Consider the following 22,769-nt stretch of genomic DNA (forward strand, 5'->3'; position numbering starts at 1 on the left):
AAGCTTCTTACCCATGGCCATGTTTTTCCATCTTGATCCCCTCAGCACTTAACAGAGTACCTGGTGCAAAGTAACTAATCTTGTTGCATCATATTAAACTGAGCCAATTTATAGGGGCTCTGTGTATTGACATGACAAAAATATTTAGGCTATATTGTTAAGTGAAAAAGAACATTATTTAACATGCAAAATTTTGCCTTAAAAAAGGGAGAACTACAAATATATATATAGTATAAATATATACTTGTATTTACTTCTACCTACATAAACATTGAAAGGATACACGGGAAACTAATAAAAGTGTTCACCTGTGGGGCAGGGGTGGGGGATGGGTAGTGGCAGATGAGGTGAATAGGTGCAGGGCGGTTGCAAGTCTTCCTGACGTACATCTTTTTATATATTACTCTTTGAACCAGGTGAATGTACAACCCTTAAAAATTAAATTCCATAGTTTAAATTACATGCTTTATTTATATTTTTGGTTATGTCATTCTGTGATATCAAAAGCTGAACTGGAAATATGAAGCTACTCTCTCCAAATCTCTGTGATCTTTCTTTCTTCCAGGGTTCACAGGTGGACCAACAAGACTACTCCACTGGAGGACTTCCCTGGTGGCGCAGTGGTTAAGAATCCGCCTGCCAATGCAGGCGACACGGGTTCGAGCCCTGGTCCGGGAAGATCCCACATGCCGCAGAGCAACTAAGTCCATGTGCCACAACTACTGAAGCCCGCGCTCCTAGAGCCCATGCTCCGCAACAAGAGAAGCCACCGCAATGAGAAGCCCGTGCACCGCAACGAAGAGTAGCCCCAGCTCGTCGCAGCTAGAGAAAGCCCGCACGAAGACCCAACGCAGCCAAAAATAAAAATAAATAAATTTATAAAAGAAAGAAAAAGACTACCCCACTTAAGTTTCCACGACTTTATAACTTTAGTGCCCATGACTGACTCAGGCTAAAAGTTTTGTTTGTTTTTTTCTGCTATGCCACTTTTTATAATTCCTGGTTCTCTGCCAGATCTTTCAAGTTTGGCTTGTATCTCCTTGAACATAGCACATACAAAGTCGTTGTACAGTCTGTGTCAATAATGGCAGTGTCTGAAGTTTCTTGAGTCTGATTCTGTTTGTTGTTTCTGCTTTTCTTACTGGTGGTTTCTTGTCTCTCTGGTGCCTGGTTATTTTCACTTGTGTGCTAGATATATCTGAAGAAGTATTTGCAGAAATATTTCAAAGCCTAGGATTATGTTAGCTTCTTCCCATAAGGATTTTCTTTTTTGTCATTGCAGTCTAGAGTCACCTTAAACAAGTTCAACACTTGATATTTTGGGGGTTTGGGATTCTATTTCTAGTTCCTTAAGCCTTTAAAGGCTGCCAGAAAAGCAGTTTGGAATCTCAGCAACCTGCAGGATCAGTGAATGTCCCCAGACAGAGGCAACCCCAAGTTCTAGGCTCGCCTCTACAGATTCCTTTCCTTTCCCAAACTTTGGCCCAACAATTCTTCACTGGCCCTTTGAATTTTTAAGATACCTTAAAAATATTTTATCCAGCTTTTTAAGTTGTCTTCACATGGGAGAAGTATGAATTACTCAGTCCACTAATGAGAGCAGAAACCCTTCTGATCCAGGCCTCAGTTTTTTCAGTGGTTTGCTCTTCTCTGGATGTTAGCTTTCAGAAAATGTATTTTCCTCTTCTCTTCTATTCCCTTTAGTAGTAAAATCTAGATGGACTTTTCTTTGGTGTGCTGTGCATGCGTGCGCGCGCACACACACACACACGCATTGCCCCTTTACCCCCAGATAGAGCTGAAATAGAATCTTGCATCCTACACACCTAATGTTCCAGAAGAGCTGGAGTCACAGCAGTCCTCCTTACCAGGCCTGTTTGTGCACATATTCAGGTTGGTGCCTCGAAAATGCAGGCACTCACGGGGTGGCTGTGAGAATTCTAGCTTCAGTGCAACACCAGCATAAGGAGTTGCCCTGTGGCATAAGGGTCCCTGATAGGTCTCAGCTTGCAGACCAGGATGTGACAAGGAGATTGGAGCTGCAGCCAGCTCTAGAGGCAGAAAGAGGAGCCAAACAGAAAACACGGCACACTCCGAGGTGCTAATGATGCATTAAAAGCCTGTAAGCCAGCTGAGATTTCCACAGGCCTCACTTCTAAACAAAGCTTTTTCATTCCATTGGTTTGGGGTGAGCTGCTCCTAGAGTTCTTGCTAAATGGGTCGGTATAGGGGTGACTTGAAGGACTGAGGGTCCTGTAGGGAAAAAGTTCCGAGGCTGGTTTTCTGAGGCTGCCTCAGTTGTAGGAAATCAAGTGTTAATCTTCCCAGAGTCACTTACAGTACTTGCTTTTGGTGACCGCTCTCAGGGGTCTTTGGGACCCCCCTTTCAGTGCTCCGGGCTTCGGTTTCTTCACCTGCAGAATAGAGATGGCTACTCGGCAAGAGGTCGGAGGCGCGCAGCACGGAAGTGGGGCGCCCACGCCGGTACCCTGAAGTGCGCAAGGTCAGGAAGGGCCAGGAGGAGGCGGCGCGGAGACTCAGACCACCGGCTGGTGATGGGAAGGAGGCAGTTGGGCGCTGGCTGCGGGCTCAGCTGCGGTCATCCGCTTCGTGTGGGGAGAGGCTGGACGGGCCGCCTCCCCCGGCGGGGGCTGGACCGGGAGTGCCGAGTGGGGCGGCTCGGGTGGCCGCTGGGAAACGTTAGGGTGGTTGGGGCGAGGACCACTGAGTGAGCGCGCTCGGGAACGAGCCGGGCGCGCGCCCCCAGGCCGGAATGAGTGACAGCGCTTAAAGCAACCGATCTGGGGGTGTCCTGATTATATTGCCCCAGTTGAGGTGGATTTTCTTTTTTTTTTTTTAATCCCAAAGCACATATTCTACCAGGAAAGCCACAAAAAAGAGTTGGGGAGATGGGGCTGGAAACAACTGAGGGCTCAGATGATTGTTGGTGAAGGTTTTCTGCAAACTTTGTACAAGGTGCAAGCCTTGCCTCTGGAATTCTGGAGCCGCTGCAAAGTTAAGAACCGAAAACAGCCTGAGCACGCGGAGCCGCAGCCCCCCGGACGGTTATGAACTTTCAGCGGGGACTTCTGAGTGCAGTGGCCATCGGGCACACTCGCCAGGGCGGGGGCTCTGCCCCTCACCTGTCACTCCATCCGCTGAGCCTCGCCAACCAGCGCTCCCAAGCAACCTCTCTTCCTGTTCAGCTCCCCTTTAGGGCTTCCTGATGGAAAGCGGCGCCCACCTGCACCGCACTGTCAGTGCCCCCAAACGCTCATGGCGGGGGTGAGGGGGGGGTTTAGGTTTGTGGGGCCTGAAGCTCACACATTGTTGGGCCCTCTTAAAGAAAAAAGACACAAAAATGAAATATAAAGTAAGGAACCAAAGTGAATATTTACTTAGAAAGAGAAAAGCAAGGACGGCAAATTACAAATTTTAAAAAGCTGACAAATAAACATCAAAAAATCCAGTAAAATATTTTAAATTAACTGCTTGACTCCCCATTCTATTTTCCCTATGCTTTTAGCTTTATGTTTTTTGTCTCCCTCTTCATTTGACAACAATTTTGTAATAAATTTTCTCTGGGGAGAATGACTCATTTGGTATTTCCTCTAGCGTGGTTAATTTTTTTAAATTGAAAGTTTAGAAGCGTTTATTTCAGTTTACAATCATTATTGGTAATAATGTACCAATTTTTAGTTCGTTAACTTTGGGGAAACTTCTGTTAAGAGTTTCTTCTGTGAGCTCTAAGATTTCAGGATATTTCAAATTTTCTTGGGCACTGACTAATCTTAAATAACTCTTTAAATTGCTAAAGGTCATTGATCTGTTTATTGCTAATTCCTTGTTATAAAAGGGTATTATGAGTTCTAGATTATCTTTGTAGGTGCTGATATTTCACACCAAATCAACAGGAATTTTTTTTTAATGTAATGTGTTTATAGGTTTATTCTTTGCCAATTGATTATCAAAAAATCTAGGAGTCTATTCTTTACTTCTATTTAAAATTTATCTCTTCCCCTCAATTATTGATTTTGATTCGATCTGAAATTTTTTTCCTCCAATTCACTTTTTGATGTCAGAATAACCTCGATTGATTTCATGTAGAAATATGTTTAAAAATAATTTTATTTTGTCATGTATACATATTTGTATATGTTACATTGTTAAATATATTCCTGATGAGAGGAACTTCCATTTTGACTAGACCTTGATGAGACTAAATTCTACACTTAACAACTATCTACATCTGTGGGTTGAAGGGATTTATTGGCTCCACTGTCCACAGGCGTCTGGTACCTCATGTCACAGGACACGTTCTTTTCATGACACATCCTCTGACTCTGCACTTTAGTCTCTGATGTCAGGTAGGTTGTCTCAGTGGGTGGTAGAAGTGTTCCTGGAAGCCACTTCTACACGGAAATACCCAGCAATAACTTATGGACTTATTAAGCAATAACTTATGAATCTTAGTAAACCCAAACAATGGAAGCCCAGCTTAATTTCTCCTTAGCTAGATCTCACCCCCAAACGTCACTTGGTACAAGGGAAGATGTGACAGAGGAAAGTTGGAGTGGAAAGAGACAGAAATCTTACCTATGGTTAAAATATATTACTTTTGCAATTTTACAGAAGAGCATGGCCATGTAAACACATAGCTAGGGCCTATCCCAGGGTATTAGAAAGGGCCAGATCAAGTGAGGAGCTTCAGGGTCGATCTTCCTCTGTGTATCCTGCTACTGCAGCAAGATTGTCTCTGAAGTCTTCTCTCTGCCGGGGTCTCGCTTCTGTCTGCCCCTCACTCTCCACCTCACCTAACGTCACGCTCTGCTCTTGCTAGCTCCTTTTCATTCTTCTCCCTGCCTCAGTGAGCTTGGAATTTCATAAATTCCCCTATTTTGCTAATTGTATAGTTCCATCCTTTTGTTGAAAATAGGTGTGTCTGACCAAGTACTGATGGTAAGTCAGCCACTTGTACACTTTCCACTCAGGGTGGATTCAGCCCTTTCTGCAACCTCTACAACCAAAACATCCATACAGGTCCATTTGGCTGTGCTTCTCAGGAGAAGCTGTTCTGTAGAACTCAAGATAAGGACTCTTTCAACCTGGTGAATGACTAATAGCCTCAGTACATTTCAGGCTGTACTTTCCTCCATGCCATTGGGTAGAATCCAGGAGGTCCCACCAAGAACATGTTACTTTCACTAGCAGCTCCTAAGGCCTCTGCTGAATTCTCCATTTCTCCTGAGTTTCAAATCTTCAGCTCCTGTTCCCCCCACCCCTACCTCCTTTTTCATAATCGTGGAGCAGATAAAGGTTCAATATTACATTCTGCGCTTTAAAATTCTTGGCTATTTCTGCCACAGGACATCTTTCACTGGTGAACTTTCTTCCTTGGTCCCTGCCTTCTGCTGCCTTGCAGGTTGTCTCTCCTGGGCTATACCCCTCTTCCTCTTACATAGTTTGAAGGCCCCTTCTCCTTCCTCCCTCCCTCCTCCTGGATCTGCATATTTCAGAGCTAACTTTCCACCGCCAGGTATTCCTTGCTCTGAGGAATTACAAGGCCAGATTTGAAACTATCATTTTCTAATGGAATGTCCCAGTGCCCTGAGTCATTCTCCCTCCCAGAGAGGTGAAAATAAGGTCCTGTCTTGGGAGACAACGCCACCTACTGCCCACTGAGAGCTGCCAAACACACAGCTGAAGGACGCTTTTTATTGCCCGTTCTGGGTAAGGTTGCAAATAATCCAGGTAAGAATAATTTAGAATTGAAGTTGAGGTGGTGATGAGACATTCAAGGATGCACAGGAATTTAAACTTGGTAAATATGTCAAGACCATAGATAAGGATCTGGATGGTCCTGGGGCTCAGGGAGGTTACAGGACCTGCTTAAGGTTAACAGCTGCAAAGTGGTGGAGTGGAGATCTGAATCTGGCCCATCCACCTTCAAAGTCCATGTAGCTCCACCTCATTGTGCTAGGAGGGAGCGGATCTCCTGTAATGAATGGTAAGAGCGGTGATAGGGAAGCCAAGAGCCAGCAGAGATGAGAATTTCAAGGAAGGGACTGCTGATGATCTCATGTTTCAGAGTCATCAGTTTGGATGTGGGCTGAGAAAGCATCACTAGGATTTAGTTGGAGACTTGAAAGAGTGGCTTAAGATGCCCAGCACTGGGCAAGGCATCAGAGGGTAAGCAAAGATGGGAAGATATAGTCCCATCCCTCACGGAGCTAAGCATGAGCCAAAGTCAGGGAAGTTGGCAAAATATGTAATGGTAATAAATTAGGAGGTGGTTCATAAAAGGGAGAGAGGTATATAGACCTGCAAGTCCCTCTGACACCTTTGTGCAAATTAGAATAAGCCCCTCCCCTTCCTCAGGGCCAATCATGCTCTTGGCTGCAGAGGCCCATGGCTTGGTAAGTAGACTGTGGGCTGGGTCCCGGTCCGGACTCATCCTCTCTCCTGGCTGCTCTTGTAACAGTGAACAACCTGCCCACTGTAAGTGGAGGCCCTGGAAGGATGACGACTGAGTAGTTAGGAAGGTTTCATGCAGGAAACTGGGACGTTGAGCTGGGCTTAAACTGATGTGAGAATTCAGAGCAGCTGCAAGAAGAGGTAGGAGGGCTTCTCTGCTGGAAAGTGTCGAGCAGAGCCGGGAAAGAAGTGATGAAGGAGAGGGAAAAGATGCAAATCACCAGGCCCCTGGCTCCAATATTTCGAAGTAGGCAAAATTAGGTAAAATCACTCATTCAAAAACTATCGATGGCCTGCTATATGCAAGGAGCTATGCTGAATAGGTTGTGAGGCAGGGGAATAATAATAACCCCTAACAATTGTGCATTGGTTTGTAATTTATAAAGAACCTCCATTCCCAGCTGTGACATTTGATCCACTTTCCTGGCAAGGAGGCTGTGGTCGTGGTTGTCTCAGAACATGAAGCTCCAAATCTCAGAATTAGGACCATAATCCAGATCTTTTGGGTAGTTCAGAATTCCTTTCATTCTAACCACTGATTATTCTTCTTCTTTAAATGTAACTAATTGTTTAAATAGATGATACCCTTACTTGGTTCCAAATTTAAAAGGTACAATGGGAACCTCCAACCCCAGTTCTCCAGACATCCGGACATCTAATTTTAGTGCATTTTAATGTGTGTTTTCTTCATGTGAGAGAGACTGAGCATCTTTTCATATGTTTTAGAGACATTTTTTCCTATGAAGTGTCTGTTCATTTCCTCTGTCCAGTTTCATCCTTGGTAGTTAATTTTTTTTTTTCTTTTGTAAGAGCTCTCTATGCATTAGGGGAATTAGCCCTTTGATTTTCTTTTTTTTTTTTTAGCCCTTTGATTTTGATGGTAGCTGTTAATATGTTTTCTTTTTAAGTTTTCATTTGGTCATTTGTCTCTTGACATTGTTTTTGTAGATTTTTCCCCCATGCAGATCTTTTAAAATATGATTGAATTTATCTGTCTATCCTTGTATGATTTCTATATTTGAATCATTCTTTTTTTTTCGATTTGTTTTGTTTTGTTTTGTTTTGTTTTCTTGGCCGTGCTGCACAGCTTGTGGGATCTTAGTTCCCCAACCAGGGATTGAATCCGGGGCCCTCAGCAGTGAAAGCGCAGACTCCTAACCACCGGATCGCCAGGGAAGTCCTTATATTTGAATCATTCTTAAATTGGTGTTAAGTACAGTGGGTCCTTGCCTTCAACTTGCTCAATAAGCCAGTAGGAAAATCAAGAAAAGTACCTAAATAACTACAAAAGAAATTACCATATGGTCAGTACTCTAAATTTCTTCATCTGTCTATCCAGAATCCAGTTATCAATCTACCTGAAAATTCACCTTTCCATTTATTAAGGCTTTACTTAACTTCTTCTAAGGGCAAGGAAAGGTGTGAAAAGATGATATTTTGTGGTGATGAGGCATGTGGGCTAAAATGACAGAGATCCAGATCTGAATCCCAACTCTCTGTTTACCCCTCTGTGGCTTTGGGCAGGTTACTTAATCTCTCCTCATTTTTGTTTCTCATATTATTTCATGAGATGTGACAAATGAGGAATGTGGAGGGATCAAGGATTAGACATTGATGAACAGATGTGTTAGTAATAAGCTTAGGGAGAGAGATGTAAGATGAGTCCTATGCCTAGATTTGTGATTTCAGGTGGTGAAGTCTGTTCTGACAAGGACCAGAGAATGGTCACTAGTGTGGGCGGCAAAAGTAAAGGTCACTGGATGTGAGCATGTCAATGAGCTGAAAGGCCTCAGTGTTGATGGTCATCTACATCGTCCTTGAAATCACCCAGGATGATGGCAGGACATGGGGTGGCTCACAAGGCTCATGGCTCATCCTCAACGAATCAAGGGAATTGGCTCTGTGGAGGACAGCAAGGCAGAGGGAGAGCGTGGACGACCAGAGCTCCACATATAGGTGCTTTTATCTGGCTCTGGGGACCTCACGCTTGGGAAGTGGTGTATGGAGTGAGGAAGATGCTCACCCCACCCGTGACCCTGAGATTCGAGGAAGCCATCCCCTTTGATAAAAAGGCCAAGGAACTATGACTATGGGGAAAGTGACTTTTTAATAGAAACCCTGCAGCAGACAGTGGTCAAGTGGGATTAAGGAAGGATAGTATGGAGTGAGATTTGAACAAGAATGTTGGACCTTTTAATAAAGCCTCAACTGGCAATTCTCATTAGTGTTATCCCCTGTGGGACCCCAGTGTCAGTGCTGAAACCTGCCTGACTGGAGGGAAATTGGAAGACAGTGGGTGGGCACTTGGTATTCTGGTATCCTGAGCAGATGCTGTGGTTCTCTGATGCCTGGATCCCGAGGTACCTAAGCGGAGGCTCTGGGAGGTCTTCATTCTGTGCGTTGACTCTCACTTCATGTCATATTTACATCAGAGGCACCAAGACTTTCCTCCTCCCCATGTGCAAACAAGCCACACCTTTCACCAGCCAAAGTCCATCTCACCTTCCACCTCCCCTAGATCAGTCACGCAGGCATGGGAAGATGGGCCTTGTCACCTCTCCCCCATTTTTACTAACGCGTGAGCATATATAATCGGCACAGTCTAAAAACCATTCACCTGCTGGCCATCTCTCCAGATCTGGAGCATGAGACCATGACCTGATGTCGTGGAAGGAGAAATTGAGGTAGGATACCAGGGGAGCTTTTCTGGAGGAGGACTAGGCAAGAGGCTTAGGGATGAGGGAATGAGTGTTGAATGCAGTGTTTAAGTGAAGTGGGGACAGGGGAGAACTTTCTTCTTTGGGTCTTCTTTGGAGATGGCTTGAAAGGAAGGGAAAAGTTCTCCAAACTGCTCTATGTCCTGTTCTCCTTCTCTTTCCCTTTCATTGCAGAATCTGTATAACCCTGAGAGGGATGCTGGTTGGGAGAATGAACAGCTGACAGAGATGCTGATGCAAATAGTTGGGTAGTAATTGACAGCAGTAGCCACATTCTTACAATGTGACCACGAGCCTGCAAGTATCACAGTGTGGTACTTGATAAACTCCTGCCAGCTTCTCTCAACTGAGGGCAAATCAGAGAACACTTTCAACTTTTAAGTTTATGAATCTCTGGCTTCTGACCAAGATACTCTGGCCTTTTAACTTTGAGCTGTAAAAATATGCACAGAAAGCTCTGAAGAGGAAAACTGGTCTTTGAATCACCTGCTTCCTCCAGATGTGTGAAGAGGAGTGATTTCAAGTTTAGTAAAGACAAGGAAACCAGAGGGTGTGTGTCAAAGTTGATGATTTATTTCTGAAACTTGTTGCAGAATTGTGGTTTCTGTTGTCCGTGCTACAACTCTGTTGATGGAGAGCAGGCGGCTGCCTGCAGTTGGAGGGCTGAATCAGGTCCTCTGAGCTGCTCCAGGGCCGCCTCCTTCCAGCTGGGCCATCTTACCTGGACTGTCTAGGGTGGCAGGCTGTCCAAAGCTCCAGTGGGGAAGGAGGCCCTATAGATGGGAGGCTGGCAGTGTGAGGTGGAGGCCATGCTCCCTCTGCAGGAGGACAGCCGGGAAGAGGGCATCTGCCCCATCTGCCAGGAGTGCCTGAAGGAGGCAGTGCGCACTGACTGCAGACACCTCTTCTGTCGAGCGTGCCTGGCCCAGCACCTGGAGAAGGCCTCAGCCTCCGGGGTCCTCAGCTGCCCCCTCTGCCGGAAGCCCTGTTCCGAGGGGGTCCTGGGGGCCGGCTATACCTGTGACAGCCACCAGAAGAAGGTGTGCTGGTTCTGTGAGGAGAGCAGACGTCTTCTGTGTGTGGAATGCCGGGTGTCCCCTGAACACAAGTGTCACTGTGAACTGGCCATTGAAAACGCCATCAGCCACTACAAGGTAAGGTGGGGTCATCATAGCCATCCCTCTGCCACCACCTCCCTGAGTTACTCCTTCCTACTCCCTGTCCTTTATGCCTGGTGTATCATAGAGGCTCGGTGACTGACACTTTTCTTTGTTTCTTCTGCTTTAGCCTGTTTTGGACCCTTGTCTTCACTTTTCTGTGTTTATCTTGCTACTAATGTTAAAATTTCAATGCATTAATAGGAGTCTAAGAGGAGATACGGTCACATGATGTCAGATTCCCAGGAAGCATGAGCTCCTCGCAGTTTGCTCATCTGTAGCATGAAGGAGTTGGACTAAATAGTGCAAAACTCTTTTAGTACTAAGACTGTATGGTTCCCCTGTTTGATAGTACTAGAAAATTGGCTAGAAATGTAATCAGGTTTTACATATCCTAATGATTAACCTGGAAATACATTGAAACCTGGAAATTAGTACATGATTCTCTCTCTCTCTTCCTTCTTCATCTTTTCTTTCCTTCCTTTCTATAGTGATTATTTTTATCCTATTTTTAAAATTTTTTTATCATAAAACTGGTACATTCAGACAACACTGTAAGGTCTAAAGTCAAAACTAAAAATCTTTCTTCCTGCTTTCCCCCATTCTCAGTCCCCAGAGGTAACCACTGTTAGATTTTTGTGTATCATTCTTCCAGAAAATTGTGTGTGTGTGTATGAATGCAGTCTCTAAAACACATACACACACACACACGGATTCTCTATATATTTTTCTGTAACTCGTTTTTATCATCTAAAAATACATCTTGGGCATTATCCCATTTTCCCATCAGTACATCTAGATCTTATGAATTCTTTTCAACAACTGCATGGTATTCAATTCTATGAATGTACTATAAATTGGCAGGTATTGAGCTATTTCCAGGTTATTGTTTTGTTTTGAGGTCTCATGGGATGTTGTAATGAGTATCCTTCAACATATATTTTGGAGGACTTAGAATATCCAAGCTGTATTTTGGTGAAAGAATAACCTAACTTCCAAGTTTTGATCAATTTTTCCTATCACTATTTACTGAATAATCCATAGTTCCCCCACTGATTTGAATGCCGACTTCTTATTCTGCCATGGGTACGTATAGACTTGCACATTTTCTTGACTCTCCATTCCGTTCTATTCTTCTATCCATTCCTGCTTGTGTGTCAAACCATTTTAAGCACTGTACCTTTGCAATGTGTTTTAATGTCAGGTAGCTCTTAGAACCCTCACAATATTCTTATTTTTCAGAATTTTTGTGGATACTTAGATATATTTATTTTGCCAGTTAGCTTTAGCATTTTTTTCCCAACTATCCTCTACCCCCATCCCCAGTTAAGTTAGTATTTGATTGGATTGACAATTGACATATTTTCACCATGGTGTCTTTCTTTTTTTTTTTTTTTTTAAATTAATTAATTAATTTATTTATTTATTTTTGGCTGGGTTGGATCTTTGTTGCTGCCCGAGGGCTTTCTCTAGTTGTGGCGAGCGGTGCGTGGGCTTCTCACTGCTGTGGCTTCTCTTGTTGCAGAGCACGGGCTCTAGGCGTGTGGGCTTCAGTAGTTGTGGCTCGTGGGCTCAGTAGTTGTGGCTCGCAGGCTCTAGAGTGCAGGCTCAGTAGTTGTGGCGCACGGGCTTAGTTGCTCCGCGGCATGTGGGATCTTCCCGGACCAGGGCTTGAACCCGTGTCCCCTGCATTGGCAGGCGGATTCTTAACCACTGCGCCACCAGGGAAGCCCACCATGGTGTCTTTCTATCCAATAATGAAGGATGAATTTCCAAGTCTTCTTTTAGATACTTGACTTTTTGAACATGTTATAATACAGGATGAGAAACTGGGGAGTCCAGATTGAGGGTGACTATGGGAAGGTAGAGAAATAACTCAGAAAGCCAAAGAGGCAAAGTTCTCTGGTTCTAACATCATTCCCTCTAAGTGCAGGGTACCACAGGAGGGCAGGGAGAGCTCTCCCACCTGCTGATGGGCCAGTGAATAGATGGAAAAATCTATTCACTCACTCAATGATTTATTCAGGTCTGTGCTTTGTATAGGATGTCATTCTAGGCATTGTAAGAAGTATAAATATGATTCATAATCTTTGTCCTCAAGTTTACCTTTAAATTATGACAGGAAAACTAAAATAAATAAATAACAATATTTGTTCATTTAAGAAAGACTTAAGTTCCTGTAGTGTTTTAGGAACTACTATACATGCTAGGAATACAATGATGAACAAGTCAGATGCCATCCCTCCTGCCAGGGACTTTGCAGTTTAATAAGAAAGACAGACAAGAAATCAAACAAACTACAAGTCTCGTATGAGCTAAGAAGAAAACAAACAAGAGTCTGAGATGGAGAGTAACGGGTGACCCATGTGGTCGGTGAGGGCCTCATGGAGGAGGTGGCACCGGTGCTGAGATCAGGAAAAAGAGAAGGTGGCCAATGTAAAGTCTGGGCAGAAGGGAAGCACGGATTTGGGAGCCCCAGATCTGGAAAAGCCTTGTTATATTTGAAGAGTTTATAATTAGAGTGTGAATTGCCAGCATTTACTGACAGATTAAAGTGGGGTGAGGGAATGAAGGGAATCAAAGATGACTTCATGAGTTTCTGATTTGAGAAACTGGATGAATGACGGAACAATAAGGACTGGGGAGAACAGGTTTGAATGAAACATCAAGTTTCATTTAGGACAAGTCAAGTCCAAGTTGAGACACATCAAAGTAGGATCTTAATTAAGTGGCTGGCTTTGAAATCTGGATCTCCAAAGAGAGTCTGGGTTAGGATTCCCAGAACGTAGGACAGGGTTCCATCAGAATAAAGATAATATTTAAATCCAAGGGAATTGATGCAATATCCTCAGGAGAGAGTCTAGAGAGAAAAGCAGTTCCAGGGCAAGGTCCTTAGAAAGGCCATCATTTAGATGTAAGGTGGAGGGGGACCCAGCAAAGGAGACTTAAAGCAAGCCACTAGCAAGGCAGGAGAAAAGCAAGGGGAGTGGTGTTCCAGATGCTAAGAGAGAAGAATCTGTTAAGAAGTGACAGTAGAGGGACTTCCCTGGTGGTGCAGGGGTTAAGAATCCGCCTTCCAATGCAAGGGACGAGGATTCGATCCCTGGTCAGGGAACTAAGATCCCACATGCTGAGGGACAACTAAGCCCATGAGCTGCAATTACTGAGCCCACTGCAACGAAAGATACTACATGTCGCAAGGAAGATCCCGCATGCCACAACTAAGACCCAACGCAGCCAAATAAATAAATATTAAAAAAAAAAAAAAAAGAAGAAGAAGAAGCAATGGTGGAGTGCATTGAATGATGCAGAGCCATCCAGTAAGATGGGCAGCAGAGAAGTGGATGCTGGGCTGGGAGGAAGCACACTTCTTCCATTGTAACAGTGGGGAACATAAGAAAGCCTCTGCAAGGGGAGGGAGTCTTGCAATTTGGGAGAGAACCCAAGTGTTCAGGTATATTTCCTCAATAATATGTGAGGGAAGAACATCAGCAGTGTGGGTAGAGGTGGAAGTGTGAAAGGTTTGAAAAGAGAGGAGAAGCCGTGGTAGAGTTTGGAAAAGTGAACCTATGAGTAAAACTGAGTGGAATTGGCAGGCAGCATAGAGCACCAGTTTGAGTTTTGAAACTAGGGATTTAGTGAGTTTCATGAGGCTGCCTGAGGACAGCCAAAGTCTGGGGAGTTGAAGGTATTTTCAAAGGACTGATTACAATGGGAGACCCTGAGTGTGTTTGTAGATGTTGACAGCATAGTTCTGAAATAAAGATTTCTTATGATTTCTCACCATGTCTCTATTCCTTTGAATTAAATTTTGTAAATTAAATATTTTAAATTGTAAATATTGTAAATTGTGTCCTTTTTAAAGGAATTATGTATTGCCTGACTGCACTCCAGAAGACTGAAAAATTTGCAGTGTCTTTTTTGTACATCTGTTTCCTTACTGCCCAACTCATGCTGTTGTCAATCACTTTTGTCAATGTGCTTTGCTGGTTTTCTAAGTGCGTGACAATGATTGAAGTTGTTTTACTTTGCTTGGTTATGAATGCTGGTGGTGAGGTTTCTCTCCACATGGAGACTCACTGTCTACATTTCCCCTTAGAATCAGGGCATAAATTCTACATGAGTGCATCAGAGTAGTTTATCTTTTGGATAATAAGCTATACTAATTATGTTTAACCTTCATTTTTCCTATTCTGATATTTCTTTTCTTTTTATTTCATTTTTGGGGCAAAAATTTTAAGAATTTGTACTTGAATCAGTTCTATTCTATTTAAGAAATAAAATCTCCATGTCTTACTCAGAAATTTATCTAGTATGGTGATAGATAGATAGATATTAGGTCCGTGTCATTTTTAAAGATTAAGTAATTGCTGGCTTATTTGGAATTTAATATACTGTGCTGTGTGAAGGATGACTCCTTTATCAAACAATAAAGTTATTTTTTCTTTATTCTGGTTTACAGTTGTCCCTCAAACATTTCTGTGAGTCCTTTTCGCATCTATATGTTCTTTCTGGTTTGACATAAATTAAATTCTTATAATAGTGGCATTTTTTTTTACTCTAGTCCATTGATTTTTTTTTTGTTCTAAAGTTATTATATAGTTTTGATACTTATTGCTTTATGGTTTATTTTTAAATTTAGTAGCATCTTTGTCAAATAATAATTTTTTGTAACCTGATGGTCTTACTGACTGTCTTTTCAGAAGGATTTTCTTTTTTCTAAATTTAATTTAATTTAATTTATTTATTTGGCTCTGCTGGGTATTACTTGTGGCACGCGGGATCTTTGTTGCTGCATGCGGGATCTTTGTTGTGGCATGTGGGATCTTTAGTTGCGGCATGTAGGCTCTTAGTTGCGGCATGCGGGATCTAGTTCCCTGACCAGGGATCGAACCCAGGCCCCCTGCATTGGGGATGAGGAGTCTTAACCACCGGACCACCGGGGAAGTCTCCAGAAGGATTTTCTTATATAATGTTTCTAAGATTTATGGAGAATCCCTGGAATTTTAATTGGCATTGCATTAAATTTGTTGATTACATTAAGAATTATGACTTTTGTGAGCCTACTTGGTCTTCTTGACCAATAGCAGGATATATCACCAAGCGTTTTCCTTTATGTTTCTGAATTAGATGTTACATTTCTTTATTTAAATCTTATATTGAGAGTAGCTATATATTTTATAAGGGTTGCTTTTTTGACAATTGGTACTCGTAGATTCAAATGAGAGTCTTTGCTGAGTTCATATACCTTTTAACTTAATTTCCTGACATTTTCTAGATGCACGATCATGTGGACATTGTCAGGTTTAGTCATCAACACCATTTTTCCTCATAAAATATAATGGGTGATATCATTCTTATCCATACTTTGGGGCACTTTTTGTTCTGTAAGGAGCATGTTTTTTGAAAGTTGGTCTTTTTTTGTGTGTGTGTGACTGTATCAGGGGAAAGGTACCTTTTTGCCTGTTAACCACTTTTTCTTTGATGCGTTTTGTAAGCCTTTTTTTTTTTTAATTTTATTTATTTATTTATTTATTGGCTGCGTTGGGTCTTCATTGTTGCGTGTGGGCTTTCTCTAGTTGCAGCGAGCGGGAGCTACTCTTCGTTGTGGTGCGTGGGCTTCTCATTGCGGTGGCTTCTCTTTGCTGCAGAGTACGGGCTCTAGGCGCAGGCTTCAGTAGTTGTGGCTCGTGGGCTCTAGAGTGCAGGCTCAGTAGTTGTGGTGCATGGGCTTAGTTGCTCCGTGGCATGTGGGATCTTCCCCCACCAGGGATCGTACCTGTGTCCCCTGCATTGGCAGGTGGATTCTTAATCACTGCACCACCAGGGAAGTCCTAGTAAGCCATTTGAGAAGGATTTTAAATGTTGCTATGTTCTCATGTTTCCTCACTATTTATAATGTCCTTTTTGGTCAATTTTTTTACTGTGAAATCACATTTTATCTGATATCTGATAGGATCACAGACTTTAAAAAATATTTATTAAGACAAAACAGGTCTTGCACTATTCCCTATATTTCAATTTGTCTTTTTTCCCCCCTGAGGAATATTTTGGGAAGATAAAAGTTTGTAGAATTTTGCTTTCTAATTCTAATGAGTACCTTATTTACATAAATATTACCTTAATGCAAAAATGGATGAATAAATATTTTTTGAAAAATGAGGGACTTTACCTTACTCATTTTGAATATTTTAAATGATAGATCTGAATTATCTTCATTTTTTCATGCATTATCTTTATTGCTGTTATCTTTGCTTCCTTTTTTCATTTACACAATCTTTGTAGTTGACTTTAAGCTCTTCATTAAATTTTAAACTACTCCAGAAGACAGGACTCTGACATTCTGAACAGGATCTTAAGAACAGGCCTGACTTTGACAGGCAGCAATAGATAGCATTCCTGGTAGAAGGAAGTAAAAGAAAAGCCATGAAGAGGCATGTCTGCATGGGGTGTGTCCAGGAAACCACAAGCAGCTCTGTTTGGCTAGTGTGGAGAATAGGGAGGGAGTAGAGAGAGGTAACACAGGAAATGTAAATTGGGTTACAGAGAGCCTTGGATATTGGGTTAAGGAGTTCGGGCTTATCTTTGATAATGAAAAACCCTTTTGAAGACAGTAGTAGCACAGGTAAAAAATAAAATATGACTGAGGTTTCAAGCTGGATGAGAGACAGAAGGGTGGGTCCAAGGACAGAAATATGGAGGTCAAGAGTAGTGAATTGTGGAAGAGGGTGGGGAAGAGGAAGATAAGTTTGATTACTCCAAACTGAGTTTGAGCTGTCAATAGGGCAGCAGGAGATACTTAAGTCTCAGCTGGAAACATGGGATTGACTGTTAGGACAAAGAGCTTTTGGGAATTATGATAAAATCTGAAGCCTGAAATTAAGGACATCATTTAGAGAAAGAAGAGGGTTAAAGAAACAACCTCAGGAAGGTCAAGGAAGGACGGGGGTGGGAAGTCGGGAGAGTGGGGTGGGTAGAATCACATCCAAGAAGAGGAGGCCTGAGAAGAAGGCACTTCTGGGTTTCTTTCCTGGAGATCACTGTGACCTTGGAGAGAGCAGTTCCAAAAGAATGATGAGAAGCAAAAGCAGATGCTGAGGAGCAAAGGGGCCACGAGGACATGAAGACAACAAGAGCCAACTGCTTCAAGAAATGTAGTTGTGAGAACAGAGTAGATGGAAGGGGTAGCAAGGTGAAGGTTGCTTGCTTGTTTGAGCTTTTCGAGACTTGAACTTCAGTGCTCACACAGACAATTCCCCACCGCACCCCAGCCTCCGCCTTCACCATTGAGGCCCCGAGTGAACTCCAAGACGCCCATTTACTTCCTCCCCCTCCTTCTATGACTGTTTTATTGCTTGTCTGCTGGGAAATGCCTGCAGGTAACACCAGTGACATGAAACATTTTTAAATAATTTCCTAGTGACATCATTGTCTCCTCTGTTTATTGTTTGTTTGCTTGAATGTCCTCGCTGAAGTCTCACCCACAGCCCGTTGACCTTGGTTTCACCCTCTGAATCTCAGGGCCAGAAAGAACTTTCACAGTCATCTCGTCCAACCCCAGCCTCTACCTGTACATCTCCAGTGATGTGGGACTCTTCTTTTCCAAAAGCAATACATTTTAAGAGTTTACAAGAGAAAATGAGGCAAAATGACAAAAAGAAGAAATATTCCCCATAAACAGCCAACAACAACAACAAAATCCACCCCCCCCCAATTTTTTTTGACCTGAGGTGAGAAGGATTTACTTAATGATACACACACTCTTCAGTTAATAGCACACTCTTCTTTAGTCCACAAATCCTGTTCATGTTTTGTTTGTTCCATTTAATCATCATTCCTCCCTCTTCCATGGACAACCACTTAAAGTGTTTGTTGTATTTTTATTTGTAGACAGTTTGGTAAAACACACATTGCTGCACTGTGTGCTTGTATATTGAATTAACAAAATTATATGATGGGCTTCGTTCTATTTCTTGCTTTTCACTCTACCATGTTTTTGAGATCAGTCCATGTTTTGTGGGTCACGTAGTCCATTGTTTCTGACAGATGCACTGTGTTCCATAGCGGGCACCTGCCATATTTTACCCATCCATTTCCCAGGAGTGGACTTTATGTGATTCCAATTCTCTGTTACCACAACCAGTGCTGTAGTGTACATGTTCTCTTAGAACCTAGGAATTCTCTGGAATTTTTACTCAGAAACAGGATGACTGGATCACAGAGGAAAGCACACCTAGGTGGCCGGAACCGTTGCCAGAATGGCTGTGCCAGTGCATATCTCACCAGCCCACAGTGTGGTCCTTATATCCACACACATCCCACCTCCCCCAGGTGTTATCCAGTTGTCTAATTTTTATTACTCTGATGGGGGTCAAATAATATTTCTTTGTATTAATTTCCATTTCTCTAATCACAGGTGAGTTTGGGCATACCCTCATCTGTGAATTAATTGTCCATATTCTCTGCAAATTTTTCTCTTGGGTTCCTGTCTTCTTATTGATGTCTAGGCTTTCCTTTTCTTTCTTTCTTTCTTTCTTTCTTTCTTTCTTTCTTTCTTTCTTTAGGCTGTGCCTTGTGGCTTGAGAGATCTTAGTTCCCCGACCAGGGATTGAAACGGTCCATGGCAGTGAAAACGCTGAGTCCTAACCACTGGACCACTGGGGAATTCCCTAGGCTTTCCTTTTATATTCTATATATAAGTCTCTTGTTGGTTTTAGACATTGCAGATATTATCTCTTAGTCTGTCATTTCTCTGTTAGGTATGTCCATAGAGTTGTCATTGAACAGAAATATTTAATTTTGAGATAATCAAATTAAATCATTCTCTCATGGTTTGTGCTTTTGGAGGTTTATTCTTTAACATTTTATTTATTCTTTAACATTATTTTCTATTAACTTTATAGTTTTCCTTTCACACTGTCTTTAATCCAGCTAGAGTCTGCCTTCACATATGGTTCTGGATAGGGATCTGGCTTTATTTTTCCCTGTTGTTGTAAGCCAGTTTTCTCAACACCGTCTCCTACAGATTTTGTCCCTTCTCTTACTGATCTGTGTATTGCTTTTTATTTTTATTTTATCTTATTTTCTCCCAGTTTTATTGAGTTATAATTGACATACAGTAGTATGTAAGTTTAAGGTGTACAGCATAATGATTTGACTTACATACATAATGAAACAATTATTACAATAAGTTGAATGAACACCCATTATCTCATATAGATACGAAATTAAACAAATAGAAAAAAAATTTTTATTGTGATGAGAACTCAAGATTTACTCTCTTACCAACTTTCATATATAACATACAGCAGTGGGAATTATATTTATCATGTTGTACATTACATCCCTAGTACTTATTTATCTTATAACTGGAAGTTTGTATCTTGTGACTGCCTTTACCCAATTCCCCGTCCTCCCACTCCCTGCCTCTGGTAACCACAAATCTGATCTCTTTTTCTATGTTTGTTTATTTGTTTGTTTGTTTTGGAAGCATGATTGACCTGCAATATTATGAGAGTTCCTCTTACACAACATAGTGATTCAATATTTCTATACCTTTCAAAATGATCACCACGATAAGTTTACTTACAATATGTCACTATACAAAGATATTACACAGTTTTTGACTATATTCTCCACATTGCACATTTCAGACCTGTGACTCGTTTCTTTTTACTTTTTTTTTCTTTTTAAATTCTTTTGTAAACATGGGTCTGTCCCTGAGCTCTCTCTTCTTCCATTTTCTATTTTTTCTTGTCCCAGTACCACACTGTTTTATTACTATGGCTTTGTACACCCTTTTATCTGGTATGCAAATATATTTTGTAACTAAGGTAACAAGGGTTACAAGAAGAACATTTTCAGACTCTTTTGCTGACACCCCCCACCCTGCACCTTTCTTCCATTTTGATTCATTAAAGGCTTATGTTGATATCAGTATCAGCTTTGTTTATATTTGCTTCCTACATAGTTTACCCAAAATCTGAAAGTAAATGTTTTAGAAACTGAAATGATTCATTATATCCTTAGATTCCAGGACACCGTGACCCATCCAGACACTGATTTAAGATTTAGAGAGAGGTTCCATGCCTTCCTGGGCTGTGGGTTTGCTCTAATAGAGAGTTCTTGTCCATCCCAGCCAGGGTAGGGGAGTGGTACCAGAGGTTTTTCATCTCCTCTGTAAGTCAGTTCTCTCTAGATTGGCTTCACTTGTTGATGAGAAGTAGTGAGGGTTGCCAGAGATCAGCACATAACTTTTAGATGTCGGGAGAAAAACACCCTGAAGTCAAGTAGAAAAGGTTCTCTTACTATCTGTTATTTTTATGTAGTTAAGTCTTTTTTAAAAATTACCTATTGCTTTTTGCCATCATTATCCATTAAATAAACTCTTGTGTTCCTTACCCCAAGCATGATGCATAGAAGGCTGCCTCTTTTTAGGCAGAATTTTACTTTAGCCTCATCCTGGGATCAGGACACCCCCTCCCCGCCGTGTGTTCCATGGGCACCACCCTCACCCCCAGTCTGACCAGCAGGGGTGTCTGTCTCTCTAGGGACGACTCAACCGCAGGATCAGGAAGCTCAGAAAGGACATCTGCGAACTCCAGCGGCTCAGGGCTCAGGAGGAACAGAGACTGCAGGCTATGCAGGTGGGCTTTGCAGAGTCCCAGGAAGGACTCTGGTCTGATCATCTGTCTGTCTGGAGCAGCCTGCTGTGGATGGAGGGCCTGGAGGCTGGAAACACAAGTGCTGGGCTCGGCCTAGGGGTTTGCTGGCTGAGTGACCTGGGGCAAGTCAAGCCCTCTGACCTTCATGTGGTTTATATGTTCAGTGAAAGCCAGTCCTGCTCCACCTGGTTCTAGGTGAAGATCAAAGGAGACAAGCAGCCCATCAACTGAAAACTACTCCACAAACCATACGTCTCTTTCTCTCTCTGACCATCTACCTTTCTGTTGCTTGCTCACTTCGATGTGGGGTCTCTCCTCACCCTATGATTTGAAGGGGGTTAAAAGTCAGTGGAAGGATATAGCCGAGTGGGGTGTGTGTGTGTGTGTGTGTGTGTGTGTGTGAGACATGGCATCTGTGGATGTTCACAAGGGTGTGAGGTGGGGGGGAGGGGGAGGTGTCCCTTCATTTTTGAAGAACACGGCTACCCCGTAATACCCATGACATGCAGAGGCAACGCCATGAGGGGAGGAGGACCGAGAAATCAGCATTCTCGCTCAGAACATTCAGAGACTGAAGGTCCAGAGGGAGTCATCTGACACTGAATCTTAGGGAGCCCCTTTTCTGGAGTTTCAGGCAGACTGTAGGACCCACAGGCTGGAGGCTGAACTGGAACGTCAACACCAAGCCGGGAGACAGCTGGATGCCCTCCCTCAGCAGCGGCCAGGCCAGCTGGAGGACATGCCAGCAGAGGTGTCCAGAATCCCTGGCATCTCCAGGGCAATGATTCAACTCAGCAGCCTGGTCACTGAACTGGAGGGGATGGCTAAGAAACTGGATGCCAGCCTGCTGAAGGTGCATACCCTAAGGTGCCTCCCAAAGCCTGGGATTCTCCCCAAATAGTGGGCAGCCTACCTGTAGCATCCCTCTGGGAGGTGTAAGAAGGAGAGTCTTCTCTGTGACACGTGGTGGTGGCTTGTCCAAGGCTGCACAATGCTGCTGCAGCGGAGGCGGGTACACAGAAGGGGTGCTACCCTCTCTATTTCTCAAGGTGACAGCCCAGAGTGCCATCCACTAGTGGGTTGGGGAGGGAATTGGAGGGGACAGGAACCTGAGAACGGGTTGTGACTCTCACTCTCTTTCTCTCTCCTAGGATGCCAGTGACTTATTGAACAGGTATGAGCCGTCCCATCTCCCTTCCCACATGTGCTTACACAGCACAAACCCACACAAACATAGATGTGTGTATGGGCTTTCTCACAGTCAAGGAGCTCCACTGCTCCATTAACTTGCATCTTCAGGCTACATGGAAAGTGGAAGATTGAACAGAATATACTGAAGGATTTCTTTGTTTCTAGGAGTGCTCCAGAGCAGTTAGAGGCTATTTATCCCAACTTAGAGAAAAGGATCAATGAATCACTTAACCAGCCATCCTCAGCAGTTCTGACCAGTTCATCCCTGGACCAGCTCATCTCAGACTCACCTCAGCCTCCTGGCTCTCCTTCCCCCAACCTGTCCAACCTCCCACTAGGTCTGCCCAGTGCACCCTCAGGCCTGCCACCTCCTGAACATGCCACAGCTGTGATCAGATGCCTGACCCTCTGATACCTGGACAATAGTCACAGCCTCTTTCCTGAACCAGGCTCCCACTGCAGAAGTCAGCATCCAAGACCGCCGTTTTGCCTGTGAACTGACAGTAGCACCCATCTCTCACAATCTCATATTAAAATGGAAGTACCCAGGTACCTGGATGGCATGA

General features: G+C 43.1%; 1 protein-coding gene across 1 annotated transcript; it reads left to right on the forward strand.

Annotated features, from left to right (window-relative positions):
- Positions 1–3,301: 3,301 nt before the first annotated feature.
- On the forward strand, positions 3,302–22,625 carry TRIM40 (tripartite motif containing 40). The gene is made up of 5 exons (XM_082415559.1): positions 3,302–10,345; positions 20,899–20,994; positions 21,647–21,865; positions 22,164–22,186; positions 22,369–22,625. The coding sequence occupies exons 1-5, from the start codon at positions 9,971–9,973 to the stop codon at positions 22,613–22,615; spliced, it is 960 nt and encodes a 319-aa protein (XP_082271685.1). The 5' UTR covers positions 3,302–9,970; the 3' UTR covers positions 22,616–22,625.
- The last annotated feature ends 144 nt before the right edge of the window (positions 22,626–22,769 follow it).

This window comes from Balaenoptera physalus (assembly GCF_965194825.1).
Source record: "Balaenoptera physalus genome assembly, chromosome: 11".
Taxonomy (NCBI): domain Eukaryota; kingdom Metazoa; phylum Chordata; class Mammalia; order Artiodactyla; family Balaenopteridae; genus Balaenoptera; species Balaenoptera physalus.